General features: G+C 36.6%; 2 protein-coding genes across 3 annotated transcripts; both read right to left on the reverse strand.

Moving 5' to 3' along the window:
- Positions 1-239: 239 nt before the first annotated feature.
- Positions 240-8036, reverse strand: LOC103971448 (kinesin-like protein KIN-13A). 2 transcript variants are annotated; one of them, XM_009385470.3, is made up of 13 exons: positions 7462-8036; positions 7007-7219; positions 6163-6342; positions 5042-5146; positions 4405-4482; positions 4181-4262; positions 3075-3237; positions 2635-2961; positions 2270-2488; positions 1625-2189; positions 1460-1525; positions 708-909; positions 240-528 (listed from the first exon to the last, which is right to left on the reverse strand). In XM_009385470.3, exons 1-12 carry the CDS (start codon positions 7636-7638, stop codon positions 721-723), a joined length of 2364 nt encoding a protein of 787 aa, XP_009383745.2. In that variant the 5' UTR covers positions 7639-8036; the 3' UTR covers positions 240-528; positions 708-720. The 2 variants fall into 2 exon arrangements, with proteins under 2 accessions (XP_009383745.2, XP_009383744.2); XM_009385469.3 differs by having other exon boundaries at positions 240-909.
- Positions 8037-9732: 1696 nt separating this feature from the next.
- On the reverse strand, positions 9733-12133 carry LOC103971447 (translationally-controlled tumor protein homolog). Its single transcript, XM_018820542.2, has 5 exons — positions 12091-12133; positions 11174-11232; positions 10836-10964; positions 10579-10736; positions 9733-10038 (listed from the first exon to the last, which is right to left on the reverse strand). Exons 1-5 carry the CDS (start codon positions 12116-12118, stop codon positions 9921-9923), a joined length of 492 nt encoding a protein of 163 aa, XP_018676087.2. The 5' UTR covers positions 12119-12133; the 3' UTR covers positions 9733-9920.
- Between the last annotated feature and the right edge of the window lie 4447 nt (positions 12134-16580).

Here is a 16580-nt window from a genome sequence, read left to right on the forward strand (position 1 = left end):
AGATTCTGAACACTGCCACACTGATGACTACGACGCTTCAAACTGAAAATACCAATCTTATGCTGATCCGGTGGATCAAATTGACACTGCCACACAAAAGCCTGCCTGATGCAATCCTATTACTTATGATTAACGACACAAAAAGACTTGTGCTTCAGGAAATGGAGATGTCAATGATGAGACTTTTCCAGCTTCCTACTACAGTTTGTGCTGTGCTATTATTGCAGTCAACACAGATCTTTGCGCACAAATCCTGTTATTTGAGAGGGCCAAAGAAATAAATACAGCAATCAATTCATGGGACTGCATGTCAGTTCCATTTTAAAACACTACCATCCAATTAATCGACTTCCAGCCAAAATAACCCCACCAAAGCAAAGCCCCCAATATCTAGACAACAGTGGATGGCTGCTCTTCACACATTCCATGCATCCCCAAGCACACGATATTCTCCCTCAATTGGAGGATAGTAAACCAGAAACGTGAGCAGCCAACTAGGAAACCCAAGTGGAACTCCTTCAAAGGCATCTGCATCAGTAGTAGATGGGAAGCAGACACACATCATGAAAAAAGACCTTCTGAAAGTTGGCATTGTTGGCCATGATGAATCACAATCCTTGTCATGGTATTCATGCTTGCGCTTATGTAGGAAGAGGACAAGATGAAAAACAGAAAGGTCACAAAGTGGCACGGTCAAGGGAGACTACCTCAGGCATGATATTACCGCAGCCCCAGCCCCTTCTTCCTGCTGAGGATCTCCTGTTCTTTCAGACGCTGTTGGAACCTTGCTAGACGTGCCTGTAGACTAACCAGACCCGCAGCTTTGCGTGACAGGACAAACCCTAGCTTTGCCACATAATCGTCGATGAAACTGCCTGGTTTGTCAACCTCTGCCAGCAAATCCATCTCCTGAAAAAATGTATATTTAATTGTTGCTGAATAACCAAGACATATTTGGAATATCAAACAAAAGAAAATCAGCAGAGTGCAGAAAAGATCTTGTTAGAGTTCTCCAGTAACAAAATCATCATTAGAAAAAATGCATATCAAGAGATGCCACACAAAAACAGAGAACACTTAATTTTCTGTTGTTTTCTGACTTTCTCGTCAGGATATAAAAACAACCGGACTAGTGTCATATCAACTCCTACAGACCCTTCTTGATCCTACTAAAAGGCGAAGAGTTTTGTAGAACATCCTTAAAATCATATGAACAAGCCACTTCAATATTCTGTCCACTAATCTCTTAAAATCATATGACTGAGTGTCCGATAAATGTTGTTTCCAACTAGTAAAATATCTAAATATTGAAGTTTAAAAAATAATCAAGATGTAGTTAAGAGAAGTCTTAGCTTCAATCTGTGTTAGAAATAAACCAAAAAATCTTATCGAACCACAGAATTACAAAAAACATAAGATGCAATCAATTATATGCTGGAGATCGGGTGAAAACTCTTACTTCACGCACTATCTCAATTGTATTCTCAATTTCTCTTCTGTGAGCTGCTATTAGAGCCTCTTCTTCCTACAACAGCAGCAGTATAAACAAAATCAAAAACAAAAATTAAAAGGAAATATAGATTTAACACAACAGCAAGGAGGTAAAAAATGTAGAATCTTTAACCTCAAGTATTGCTTCAATTTCTTCATCATTACATGAAGATTCTTGATCATATTTTCTTGATGCATTGTCGGAAGCTGTATCATACATTTGTTGAGGATTATGACCAGTGGCAGTTAATTGGGGTCCACCATCTCTTTTTGACCAGTTGCTCCGTTTTTCAGATTTTTCTTCCCTAAAAGCTTTTCTGCGAGGTGGGGAGACCTTTGTCACCTTCTCTTCTTCTTGAAAATCAAATGAGTTCTGAACTGAATACAGTTTGTATCTGACACTCTCATGACTGGTCTTTAAGTCAACTTTTTCCATCTCTATTGAAACTGATGCTGGTGGGATTTCTTTTCCATTTCGAGTTCCATATGAGTTTCTATCAAGATCCAATGTAGAATTATATGAAATCCTTTCACTATTTTTCCTAGGCAATTCCACTGCTTTAGAATCTTGAATTTGCACAAGATCCTCAGGTTCAACAGAGAAAGGCAACAATGATGCTGATTCCTTGCCTGAAGAAACTAACGATGCAGCCACCTGATCTTTCTTGGAGTTCCCACTCTTGGAAAGACTTTTAACCCTGCTCAGTCAACAAGTCAATATTTAGCAAAACATTGTAATCAGAAAATCATATCCAGATAAATTATGTTACCACAGTACCTGTCAGCATATCTCAAGGTATTAAGTGTGTGTTCACAAGAGCCTGCATTTGGGGAAATGCATGAAATCATAACTGTCCTTGAGTTGCCAACAAAAGAGTCGCGGAGCACCTCAGTCAGCTTACTCCCTCTGAACGGGATATGAATTTGATCATTGTCAAGGGCACGGATACATTCCTTTAAAGCCAAAAGGCTCTTGTTTATTTCTGCACCCTCAATTCTGAAATAGACAACAAAATGCCAAATAAGGTGACAAAAGCTTCACAGAAAATCTAATATTTAGAAAATTAAACATTATAAGCATTTTCAATTATCTTGCTTCCAAAAGCTAAAACCACCAACCAAGAGACTCCAAAATGTACAAACCGTGTTTGACGATCATTATCCGTCGTATCAGCACCACGCTCGCTTCCAGCAAGATCAATGAAAGAGATCTTCCCAACGATCTTACCACCTTTTCCACTACCTTCTTTCAGCCTTTTGGTGTCACTTACTTCTTTGTGCTGCTTAATGGCCAATTGCAAAATAGCATGTGATCGTGATGATTCTTCATTCGCTCCTGTAGAACCAGTACTCCGTGCAGCATTACCTTTTTCAATAAACTCCTTAACAACCTGAACATCGGAGACCTCAAACTCCTGCAATCCCACAATGCAAACTTGCTGTCTTCCATCTTCTCTCATTAAAAGTTTCCTGATAACATCATCAAAATTTCAATTTCTGTTTGTCATTGAAGTAAATATTACCTCAAATTGCATGGGGTTGCAATGATGTTAAAAAGAATTCAGAATTATAATAAGCCAAACCTCCTATCACACAGAAGATCAAACAGCTTCCCACCATAGATTTCAAAATAGCTAAGCCACAACTTGTATCTTTGATTGTGGTAAAACGGTTGGTGCAACATGCGAACCATGTCTTCAACAGCTCTGAGAGGTAAAGGTTGCATTGTATAGGTCTTGCCACTACCTATAAGCAAAATCAAACCATATTAAACAGTTACAATGAGACCCACAAACCTGTAGCAAAAATATATAACCACACTGAATAGTCAACATGAGACACAGAAACCTGTCGTAAAGATTTGCATAAAATAAAAAATTTACATATTTCCATCAAGAAAATTAAAACTGCATTTGAATAAATTTCAATCCCCAAAAGAGTTAGTCTCAATATTTTGCATCATAGTTTTAATAAAAACACAATAGAGACTAATTTTGACTCAAGTTTTTATTGAGAAAGGTATCAATTAATCAACCAGAGTTCACATTGGAGATTTAAGATGGAGCATCTCTACATGTGATAAGGTCCATAAAGATCTCATAGTAGTGGTTTCAATCAACCAAGAAGACCATGGGAAGGAGAACTATACCAGATATGAAAACTGGTTCATTAACGAAACATCTACTTAATTACTTTTTCATGAATTGATTTAAGAAAAGAAAACAGATGCATGTCAGAAATCTTAGGGTCTACATTAGCACATACATGTGATGAACCAAGACTTGAATGGACAGGCACACACCATAATAACTTTACATATTAAATATGTAAGAAATATGTGTGCAGGAATGTCAGTCCATCCTGCAAAAGGTTCAACAATTGAGAGTTCAAATGATAAAATTTAATCATTGGATCTCAAAATGGGTTCTCAACACTCATACTGAAGATGACTTAATTCTGAGGATTGTCAAGTCATTCAGTTTCAAATTAAATACTAATATTAAATTCTAGGACAAAAGACACTTCAAATGGGTTGTAGGTAAAAAAGATAAAGAAAATAAAATACACAACCATCTCAAGAATAAATTAAACCACACATATTTATTAATAAAAAGATCTAACATAGTTAACAAGCTAAGCACTTTGAGTGTCATACAGTCAGTAATTTGCTCATAACGTTCCAATTTACCTGTTTGACCATATGCAAAGCATGTTGCTTTAGTCCGCTGAAAGATGGTTGGTATTATTGGCTCTACTGTCACACGATATACCTGTTTGAAACTTTCTAAACTTAGATACTTATAAACCATAAGGCAAATGTTATCACAATTGCATATAAAGTGGTCAGACAAACAACTCTAACAAACAAACCAACAAAATCATGTCAACAAGATAGCTGATAGATGGTGCTACCTCATCATTTGTAACATGCTCATCCAGGACAGCATCAAAACAAAACTCATGCTTTTCCACATATGCAGTCAAGTCCACCTACCATATTAAGATTGTGTCATTCACAAATATGTAACAAAAAGAAAAGATCATATTTGGAACAATGCATGCAACTTCCCTGTTTGTACTTCAGGTAAAAGATATGAGGGATACATAGATGAGCAACCGATAAAACATGTAAATAATTGATTCTTTAAAAGATGGTAGTACTGAAAAGAATTTGAGTGACGAGAGAGAGAGAGAGAGAGAGAGAGAGAGAGAGAGAGAGAGTTTATTTATAACTAATGAAGAAAATTACAAATTTCCTTTTAGAGAAAAAGAGTCTAACATCAAAATATAGTGCAAATTTCATACTCAAGATATGAGCTTTCAGAACTCAGCAACATATTTACTTGGATCATGGTTTGACAAGGCATGCAGTAAAAGGACAAAATATGATTATTTTTGTACCCACATAAAATATGTACAAACCTCATTCATAGATTCAAACCTTTAATATAAATTAAGCATAAATCCATAACTTAGTGGAAATGAAAAGCATTAATATAAAAGATATATTATATCATCAATAAAAAAAACCTCATTCATAGATTCAAACCTTTAGCTTTGGCTCATGGACTGTTAAATAGGCATTATCATGAACAGTTACAATATCATCCTCCTTTCTAGATATCTCCTTTTTGTTCAAAGGTCTTTTGCGTACCTGAGAAGAATAAAAAGAAGTTGGGGGATTAACTGTCTTTTAGAAATGGCATTATGCATAGACAGGGTGAACAAAGGCATAATGGCATATTCTCTTCATCTTCAGATTCAAGCAATCTTCAACTGATGACAGAACATAGAAGTTTTAAGCAAGATGAGAATGTGTATATATAGTAGCTACATACATCAACATGGTGAACCAGTTTTCAAGAATTCAGATATAAAAGCTCTTAAGCACCTGTCTATTGTTTTAATTAAACTATGCATAATTCCAAAATATTAAAAAGTCTTAAGCAAGATAAACATATGTCAGTCTCAGAAACATGGACAAACCATATCAGTATGAGTCATACTTTCCATCTCAAAGTTTAAGATTTTGTTTGGATAAAACATTGGTAACCAAATTATCTATCCAAATGCAGAACTATTGGCAACTGAATATGCCCCATATTAATTGTTTAACATGTTTAACTTACAAAACCATTTTGCAGGAACCAATGTTAGAATCATCTTTGGTATAGTAGATATATAGTTCAATGTGTGATTACATAATACCATCATACTATCGTCTTTAGGTACTACAGAGGAGAAAAAAATCCCAAAAGTTTTGATACCAGAGAATTGCCTCAAAAATTTTAATATTAGAGAAATGATACTACAAGGATATTACCTTTACCTGATAGGTTGCTAAAGAATAAATCTAACATGATAAAAACCTGGACTTTTTCGAACTTTGCAACTCTTCTAAAATGTTTATTCTTTCTTATTCTGTCAAAAATAATACAATGAGAAAAGGTGTAAACAAAAATATATCCTTCTATGAGAAAATCAATTTGGTACTGATATGGTTGTTTCTTATTAAGGACAGGAATTGTTTATAGCATTTAGCATCATGGAATAAATATTAGACACAATTCCAAATTAACCACCAATTTTGTCATAGAAAATCATAATCTCCAAGGTGCAGAAGCATGAAAGTAGCAAAACATGCAACGTATTTTCTATAATTTTACATACCACAACTTTAATCTTGGCAACATTACTCTCTTTTGTGCTGATCTCTCTTTTACTGTCTCCTTCTCTGGTATTGATATCAGGTGGCTCTTGTTGCCAGGCAGATGTTGTGTCACTTTCATTGTTCTCAACTCCTTTGGTAAGCAAGAATGGTGATGGCTCAAATTGCTCTGAGAAAACATGCTGCAAAGAAAGGACAAACCGAATTCTAACAAATTTTATAAAGAAAAATGCTACTTAGCATTCCCGATCATTTGCATTTTCAAACGAGTATCTTTCTATGATATGATATCCTTAAGTTTTGTAGAAAAATCATGAACCTTTCATCATCATTGATTATTTCTTCTCTTAGTTATCATTATATATACAAGACAGGAGAAAGGAGGAAAATTCTCTGAGTACAAGCCACATCTAAAGCATATTCATGTAAACACCACCAAATTATGAAATTCTGTTGTGATTACCTAAGATTGCAAGAAAATGATAGGGCCCATGATAAAAGTAACAGGTATATGATAATTGTTTTATTCCTATGCATCTCTTTATTGTTTTTTATTTTTTCAGATCTTTTAGATTATCTTAGAGACACTATTAAAGGGTGATTGGATAGGAACGAAATGAGAGGAACATCTAAAGCATTTTCACATAGATGGTACTTTTAAATATCTCTAAGGGGATCATAGATCATCTTAAGTATGCAACAGATAATTCCGGTGAAAGATTAAAAATGGCTAAATAAATAGAATGGGCACAATAGATAAATTCTAAATCAATCAGCAAGCTAACACAAGTTCCAATTGAGTCAGTGGTTAATGAATTAGCGTGTTCAATATCTTAAGTACCATACCTCAGAAAGAAGCTCACTGTCATCCATAGCATGTAGATCCAAAAGGCCAGCCCCAAATTCCCCTCTAATCTCAGGTGAATAAGAGCCATCTTGTTGACCCATACTTAGTGTCGTTGGAGTATAGGACTCAGAGACTGATTCCCCACTAAAATTCATATTCCTTAAAAGCCTCAAGAGTTTATGCTTCTCCTCAGCTGTTTGTGGTGCGTAGCCCTACAAATATCACCATTAAAACATTAAACACGTCATAGTTACCAGAATGTGCTAACTATGGGCAGCTCCTACAACATGATTGACGTTCCAAAAGAGAGAGACGAAATTTTCCTAAACCAAACTTATCTTCGTGTCATTTTGGATCATAGAACAATTATATGAAAGAGCGAAAAGCTCAGATCTTGCTCTCCAACAAAGTGAGTACCGCTCAACAATCGACCAAGAAGAGGCTATATTGGTACCTGCATTAGACCGGGAAGGAAGCGTTGATCAGAGGATGCCATCGGCGAGGCCAGGTGCTGGAGCCCGGCGGACTGGAGCCACCGCGCCATGACCGCATCCCCGGCATCTCCGCCGGCGGCGTGGTCGTACAGGCCCGCCGAGGAGCCGGCGTGGCTCTGCTGCACCTGGCCACCCATGTGGCGCTGGAAACGGCGTTGGGGCGCCAACTTCGCGAGCTTCACAGCACGACGACCACCACCACAAATCTAAAAGACGAGCTAGATCTACCAAAAGCCCGGATCTCGAATGTCAATCATGGGAGCATCAAATTCAACGGAGATCCGATCAAAATACGAGGCAAATCTCGACGGGGACGGCTACAGGGGGATCGACGGATCGGAGGCGTCTTCACCAGATTCAGCATCCGATCCGAGAGGAACACCAGGGAGATTGGATGGAATGGAGTTAAGATCGGTCGATAACGAATTTGAGAACCCTAACCGAGGGAGCGTGAGAGGAAGAAGAGCGAGGCTTCGATCGCCGCCTGCGGAGGGGAGAAAACGAGGGTGTGTGCGAGAGGAGAGAGAAGGAAACGATGGAGGATGGGAGAGAGAGAGAGAGAGAGGGAGACGATTTAAATGGAAATTTTCTTTTCCGAATATTAGAAATTTATATCGGCGACACATTTTCTACCAACCTATATCTACTCAACGATAAACCTGACTTCTGATTGGAACGACTAAAATCAAAATACAGCGACCCCGCCAGCGGGGTCACCACCTCGGCAATCAGAATGAAGGTAAACAAGCGGATAAAGACATAGAAATATTATGTTTCTCAAAATATCTTTGTTTCGAGATAAAAAAAAAAACGCTTTTTATTGGACGCTGTAACAGTGTTCTTTACGTTACGTGAACTATTTGAAAACATTATTACAAGAGACATGGTGCTTTCGTGAAGCTACAAAAAGCTCCCGGTTCTTCTACCCATCTCACGTCCATCTCAGACCACAGTACAATGAAAGATCTTTATAGAAATAATTAGATGATGAGGGTAAAAAGAAGAAAATTTATAGGGATGTCTTCATTTTATTTGGTACCTTATTCTTTGGGAAAATGATACTGTTTACCTTAATGAATCGTTAAATTTCTTATACACGTTTATAACCCCCTTAAACATTTCAATTTCTTGGGTTTGTGTCCTATCATTGCATGAGAGTGACTTCTGTGGAACATTGCCATAACAGACTGTACAAAGCAGGAAGCCAGTGAAATGCTACTGCATGTCCAAAATTCTGGAGCAAAAATATTTTTGATGAGGTGGGAGAAGGTGCAACTACAAAACACAGTGACTCAGTGACTGCAAGCAACAAATAGTTTCATCCCATCTGTTTTAACATGGAGTAGGTAGGGGCCATCAGTCAAATCTTGCAAGGTAAGATTAAGCCCCTCAATTCCTTGAAGAACAAATTTCACCGAGACAAAAAAAAACTAAATAAAAGAGTAGCAGTGCATGATGATTTGATCTCATTATTTGATTTGAGAGTCCAATCAAAGCATACTAGATTGAAGGCCATCCTAGTTAGGTGGCAAATCCCTTTCAGAAGTCATACTTTGAACATAATCTGTTTGCAAATAATTATTTAGGAGTGTGTGTATATATATATATATATATATACATATATATATATATATATGTATATATATATATATATATATATATGTATATATATATATATGTATATATATATATATGTATATATATATATATATACATATATATATATATATACATATATATATATACACATATATATATATATATACACATATATATATATATACACATATATATATATATACATATATATATATATATACATAAATATATACATATATATATATGTATACATGTATGTATATATGTATACATATATATACATACATGTATACATATATATATATTTATACATGTATGTATACATATATATACATATATACATATATGTATATGTATATATTTATACATATATATATACATATATATATATATGTATGTATATATACATATATATATATATATATATATATGTACCACTGCTAATCATTTTATTAGGCTTCATCAAATATAAATGACAGTCACACAACAAATTGCCTTTGCACAAAATCTTCAAGCATCTGAAGTTCCCTGACATAACAAAAAGCAGCTTTCCTGCTCACAAACCGCACCACTGTTTAAACTGCAAACTAACACTATAACAAAAAGCATAATCAGTAGTAAGAAGGTAAAACTGAAGAGAAGAGATCATTTAATCCTCACCCACTCAAATCCTCATTAAAATAATTGAATTCCAGGTATTCATTTACATCATATAGTGACAGCATCTTGACATTTAACCACGCACAAACATCAAGGCCTCTAAAAGCTCAGATATAAAACTAGACTATAGTTTGTTCTTAGCTCTGGCTTCATCATATCCTTAGCACTTGACCTCCTTTAGACCGACGGCAAGGTACAGAAATGTTGGATCGGTTGCACCCTCCTTGTAGTAAGCAAAGACCATGCTGCCGTTGTCGTGCAGACTTTCACCTACAAAACTGCCAGATAATTGCTTGTCAGGTGAAGGGAAATTTGAAATGTGACACAGATACAAAATTTTAATTGAATTAAGCAATAATTACATGGCACAACAAAGATGATGAGCTTTAACTCTATTGCTAGAAGTCCTGTTTCCTATTACCTAACATCATTAAAGCTAGTAATGCTGATAAAAACAAGAAAATACAACACGGGCATCAGTTAGTGATGTGTATTATCAACAAGAAGTAGTTAGACTCATTGAAAAGAGAAAACATACGTGATTTCCTTGTTGAGTTTATGATTATGCAATCAAGAAGAAATCCAAATTCCTCCCAAGGTAGGAAAAACCTAGAAGGTTGTATTGAAATGACAAGCTTCACTGTTGGAAATAATGTTCATCTGAGAGGCATTGATGCCAATATGCAGCAAAAACCGCCCTCCCAACCAGAGAATAGATTGATGAAAAAACAACTTTTAAAAGTATTAAAAAAAATACAAACAAACATCTATAAAAAAAAAGAAAATTGACAAATAATACTAAGAAAAGGTATCCTTACAATTGTAGGTCACTGAGCATGGAAAGCAAAATTTTGGTAGCTTGTTCGATGTGCTTCTTAAATAACTCTTGCTTCTCTGCTTCCAATTTAGGCATCAATAGCTTGATATAGTGCTTCATATATGTCACAAACTGCTTCTTGTTGAAAGAAGTTTGTCCCTGTCAAAAACATGGCATAGCCAACAAATCTCCGTTAACATAAATTCATATGCACTTTTGAGATAAGAACACTAATAAGCAATAGATTGGATGCTTAACCTGAAGCCTGAATGTGTCGACAATATCGATGACCTTCACTACAGAATCATCGACACTTTCATCTTCTTCCCCACCTTCATCCGAAGGGTTAGCACCAATGTCTACATCTATAGCTCCTTTAACCACCCACTACCAATAATCACAAAAGAAAATTTCATAATAGACAATGCAAAAGTCTAGAAACTTTGCAGACTGTACATCACAGCTTGTTCCATAATAAAAGTATCTATGCTGGGAATACTTGAGCCATTTGATAGAATAAAAACAAGAACATAAGGATACAGAATATAAAAGTTGAGTTATATAACAGCACGAGAACAGAAAAAAAAGCTGAATACGGTAATTAGTCTATTTTTAATTTCTTTGAACGGAAACGAGCCTGAAAGAAGCTCATCACCTAAAGCCATATAAATTATCATCAATGCATCAATCAAATGCAAAATTCAAATATAAGCATCCACATGGTTATATCAAATAAATAGAATGGTTAAAATTTGGGTCAAAGGATAAAGCAATCAAACGTGGACATATCTGCACATAGATGTATACAAATTAAACTATAAGGAATTTGGATTTCACCAATGGGTACTATGTTTCTTTGTGGAGTGTGTGTGTGTGTCTATATATATATATATATATATATATAATCTTTTGAGAGTGACAACAAACAACAAATTAGATTAAAAAAGAAAGAAAGAGAGGAAGCAGATGGAATTCACCAGCTAATTTTGAAGTACATGGCAACCAGCATTGGACATTGCCAGATCTACATAAACATGGATATATCAAAGAACTCAATGAGTGGAAAGGGTCGATGTAGCAACCTAAACCTACGACTCGAAGAAACAACATGCAGTGGTACTCTTAATCCGTGGTCCCATAACCTCATAAGAGTATGTCGGTATGACATTAATGCCTAGTGTATCATCAACACGATATGACAGCCGAAATTGGAGCTTTATCTCGAAACCATGAGTTAAACAGACATTGTTTGAGCTGTTAGCCCTATCTTCTAAACAGACAACGGCCCCAATTGAAGCGCAAGCACACAAATTAATGAGAACTACAAGTAGAAAACAAAAAAGGACAATTAGGTTGCTTGGAAGATCCCAAAAGACCGAGCTTTTCCTCAATTCGAAGGTAATTTTAACTGCAAGCTACAAATTTTCAACCGAAAAAAGGATTTACGATCATCATGCAGACAATGACGCCAAAGAAGAGAGAGTAAAAGAAAACGAACTGTAATCGTGCGTACCTGTGAGCAAATCCTGGTATACCAACATGATTTCGAGGAGCAACAACACTGAAGAGGAGAAAGATGACTCAATCGCGGTGCATGGAGCCGCTCAGCACAGGCATTATTTATTGACGAGGGGGATGTCCTTCTCTCGGCATCGATCTCTTTCGGCGGCCAGAACCCCGGTTGAACTAGATATCAATCTCGGACCGTCCGATCGTGATAATACACCGGGATGAAGCAAAGCGACGGCTAGATCGGCTTCAGAAGCTTAAACGTCTCGGAAATCTCGAGTGGGGCGGGACGGCCAATCCAGGTAGATCCAACGGCCAATATATCGTCAAGTGAAGATCGAAGGGCCCTGATGCGCGTGCGCTACACGTATAATTCTGCTGTCCCACGGAATCAAAGTCCTCGGCTGGATTGACGGAGGAAAACACTTGCTCGATTCATTGGATGTTTGTGACCAAATCAATTACGGGTTTAATCGGTTTCTTTGGCTGGTGATGATGGCAACTTTCAATCCTCGTACCAATTTCTTGGTACTAGCTCTGTGGCGGAAAAGAAAAAGTTAAAAGTAAGTCCCGATGCAAATATGGTTTGACAAGGCAAGCACATCAAGTTGGAAAATCTTCAAATAATATACGGAATATAAAAAAATATATCTGTTAAGAAAAATCATCATCGATGTCGGAATCAGCTTGACGTTGTCTAAACCTAAGAGTACAGGAGTGTTCGAGGTAGTTTCGGAATAGCTCTGAGGTGATTCCGATGTGAAAGTATCGGGCTCTCTAGATGATACCTACGTTAAAGACTAATATCGAGGGAAATTTCTCGATATGATCCCTTCGACACTCAAATTAATCACTGAGATTCTTTTTGGATATAGATTTTTCTTAGGAAGAGAGCCTCCGTGTAATGTCGAGGATTACATTTTATACTAGATCTTGGAAGGGACAACTTGTAATTGCTCCAACGTCTCCCTTTTCGTGTTTTGTCCACATGAACAAAAGGAGAGAGATAGCTTTGAATGATCTATCTTAATTTTTTGTCCACGTGAGTAAATGGGTCGATATAGCTTCCACATAGTTCTTACATGTTAGATAATGATTGATCATTAATATATTCTCTATTAGCATCCAATAGGATTTTTTATGCTTAAATAAGAAGGTATCTCAATTTAAAATGGAGTAAAAGAATAAGTTCCTTTTATATATAGCATTGAAATTACAACCATTGTATTCTTTTTTTGACATGAATATTTTTAGTTCGACCTTAGCATGACATCCTACATAATTTTAACGTTGATACTCACTCTCATTCATCATTTTTTCATATGAGATATGTGACATAGTATCAAAATATTAGTTGAATTTGTCTAAATTGTAATACTCCCTCGTAATAGTTGACCGCAAAGGTATATGATAGAAGATTAGTTTTGAAAGCAAGTGATGAACAAGTCCTACGATCTTAAACAAAAATGTATCACTCAAGCACTTCAACAAAGATAATAAAAAGATTTTTTATAGTAAAATAAGAAAGACAATTATAGGTCTAATGTTGGATGCAAAGCTTCGCTACAAATTGTAAGAGAATTAGACTATGTCTAAAATTTTCACTCAATGTCATTGATTAGTGCTCACATAGAGTAAAAAATATTACTCTAAAAGAGACTTTTATTTATTTGATCTGATCATTTGTCAAAAGGATGAAGGCTTTTAGAGAAGTACAGCATAAAGTCCATTAATTAAATAATTTGATCTAAAATAGTCTTAAGAATCATATATCTTAATTGCTGATAATATTGTACGGAACTCTCCAGTACTTCACCATATTATTTTTTATTATCAACTTCACTATCTTTTCAGTAAATAGTGTAGAGGTATAGTAACAAATGTTGCATACTTTGGTAATTGATCAACTAATACTTATATAAACCCGAGTCCTCCTGCAGTCGATAAGATTAATATAAAATCCAGTGATATACTCTCTCATGACTTTTTAGCACCCTCAAAAGATCTTCAAAAGACCTTTGGTTATATTGCTCTATGTTAACCTATTAACATATAAAGTATATGTCCGAATATATTCTTCTATACTAATATCTACTATTGACCAATAAAAGACTCTTTATGGGAGACAAAGTTTTATGTATACTCAGGTGTTTAGCCCAAAGCACTTCCTTAAGAGTCCATGTTTTGAATTGTTCACTCATTGAAAATAGACTATATTTTCTTTGGTATATAGAGTCTCTCCTAAACCTAGAATTATACATATGTTCTTCTTTAATTAACTATATCAAGGATTATAGGTCATTATAAAATTTTCTCAATTCTAAATAAAAAGTTAGAATATAACTAGCTCACTCGGACGACAAGGTTGTAGAGCATTCACTAATTCATTTTTTCTTTTTAAAGCACTAACAACAACATTAGCTCAATTGATTTTGTACTATATTATCATATCAAATTTTAATAAATAATCCTGACTTACTTTAAAGAAAGTTTTTTTTTTAGTCAAATTTTAATAGGATGTCCTATTAGACCTACAAAAAGAGTTTTTTTTTAGTTAAAAAGTAGTTGGGATGATGTTGTACAAAGAGACCTACTTTTTTTTTTTTTTTTAGTTAAAAAGTAGTTGGGATGATGTTGTCCCAATAAGATAGCGTCTCCACACACGCAATGGGTAACTATCATTATTTCCTTCTCGTGTATTAAATATCGATACTCGATGTTATTGAGCTTACATATCTAATATGTCATAGTGTCACGGTCTTAGCTGGAATTGTCTAAGGCATGAGGCACCCTTACGGTAAAGACGCGAACTTAGCTTGCGTTGCCTAAGTCGCAATGCACCCTTGCGGCAAAAATATGAATTTAGCTTGCGTTTCCTAAGTCACGCTTCGCCCTTACGATTTGCGCCCGCAAAGATCAGCCCACTTGTAACCTCTCGCAGGTCCCGAAGGACCTGTAAAAAGAGAAAGTTGATTAGTTTGAAGAACGAGCGACGGACAAGTCCCGACATCTTGCGAAAAGGGGAAGCTTTACAAGTAATTCAGCGAGCACCTTGCGTGCATGAGAGAAAAGAGGGAGAGGGGGAAAATAAGGACTTTAGAAGGTTAAACGAACAGTTACAAGTCCACAAACAGCTGCTCACTGGGTGTCGGGCACGACAACAAGTTCTCATCAAGGTAACGTGCGAACTTGCGAAAGAGTGTTTAACGCCCGATACTATACCGAAGCCCCATCCAGCCCTGTGCTACCCAAGTGATTCCAGGGTGCTGAGATGGCTGACGTTTCGCGTGCAGCAGCGGGCTACAGAAATCAGTCTATGGCACATGAAAACGGAGCTGTTTTGGGGCTATTTTGCTCGGTTTGGTGAGCGGTCGTACTATAGCGCTGCAACTTGTTTGAACTTATATTTTTTACAAGCAAAAGGACTTAAAACCAATCCAAAACATATTGCTAAGCAACTGTACATGTAGACAAGAGTGATGAACGGTTCATTAAACAGAGTTGTTGAGGGTGCGCGATGACCGTTCATGACATTCTCCCCTACTCAAACTGTCGACGCTCTCATTGACGCTTGTTGATAGTTGTTGATAATTGTTTCTTCATATTTTAGGGTGTTTTTAGGCTCCCAACTGACTTCAGGTCGGGGAAGCTTTCGTCACTTCACCAAGTAATATGTCTGCTCAGCTCTAGTGGGTAGCTTTATCTTGCGGTCCGCCAAAATGGTTTCAACTCGCTTCTCGTAGGAGGCTATGGTGGGGGGTAGCTGAGTTGGAACACTTAGAGAAGCATCTTACGGATCCGAGTGGTAGGCTTTCAAGTTGTTGGCGTGAAGAACATTATGAATTTTGAACCACGCCGACAGTTGTAACTTGTAGGAGACATTGCCCACCATGTTGATAATTGGGAAGGGCCCTTCATACTTGCGCACCAATCCTTTATGTACTTTGTTCCTAAATAATTGGAGTGATGTTAGTTGGAGCTTGACCAACACCAAATCGTCAATCTTGAATTCTTGCGATCGCCTTCCCAAGTCTGCCTACTTCTTCATTCTTTTTACCGCCTTCTCTAATAAGCCAACGCAATATCTGTATTTCGGTGCCACTCCCTTGCAAAGTGATAGGCTGACGGACTACTCCCAGTATACCCAATTATCATAGTGTGAGGAGTTGACGGTTGTTGCCATGTAATAATCTCGAAGGGGTTCTTGTTGGACGCAGAGCTCCGCTGCAAGTTGTAGGAGAATTGGGCAATGTCCAACAACTTCACCTAATCTCGTTGGTTGACACTCACGTAGTACCAAAGATATTGCTCTAGGAGCGAGTTTATCCTTTCAGTTTGGCCATCCGTCTAGGGGTGGAGGCTTATGGAGAAGTATAACTTCGACCCCAACAATTTGAATAGCTCGATCCAGAATCGTCCCAAGAACCGAGCATCTCGATCACTGATGATATTATGCGGGACTCCTCAATACTTCACCACATCCTTCATCATTAG

The sequence above is a fragment of the Musa acuminata genome, chromosome BXJ3-11 (genome assembly GCF_036884655.1).
Source record: "Musa acuminata AAA Group cultivar baxijiao chromosome BXJ3-11, Cavendish_Baxijiao_AAA, whole genome shotgun sequence".
Lineage (NCBI taxonomy): Eukaryota > Viridiplantae > Streptophyta > Magnoliopsida > Zingiberales > Musaceae > Musa > Musa acuminata.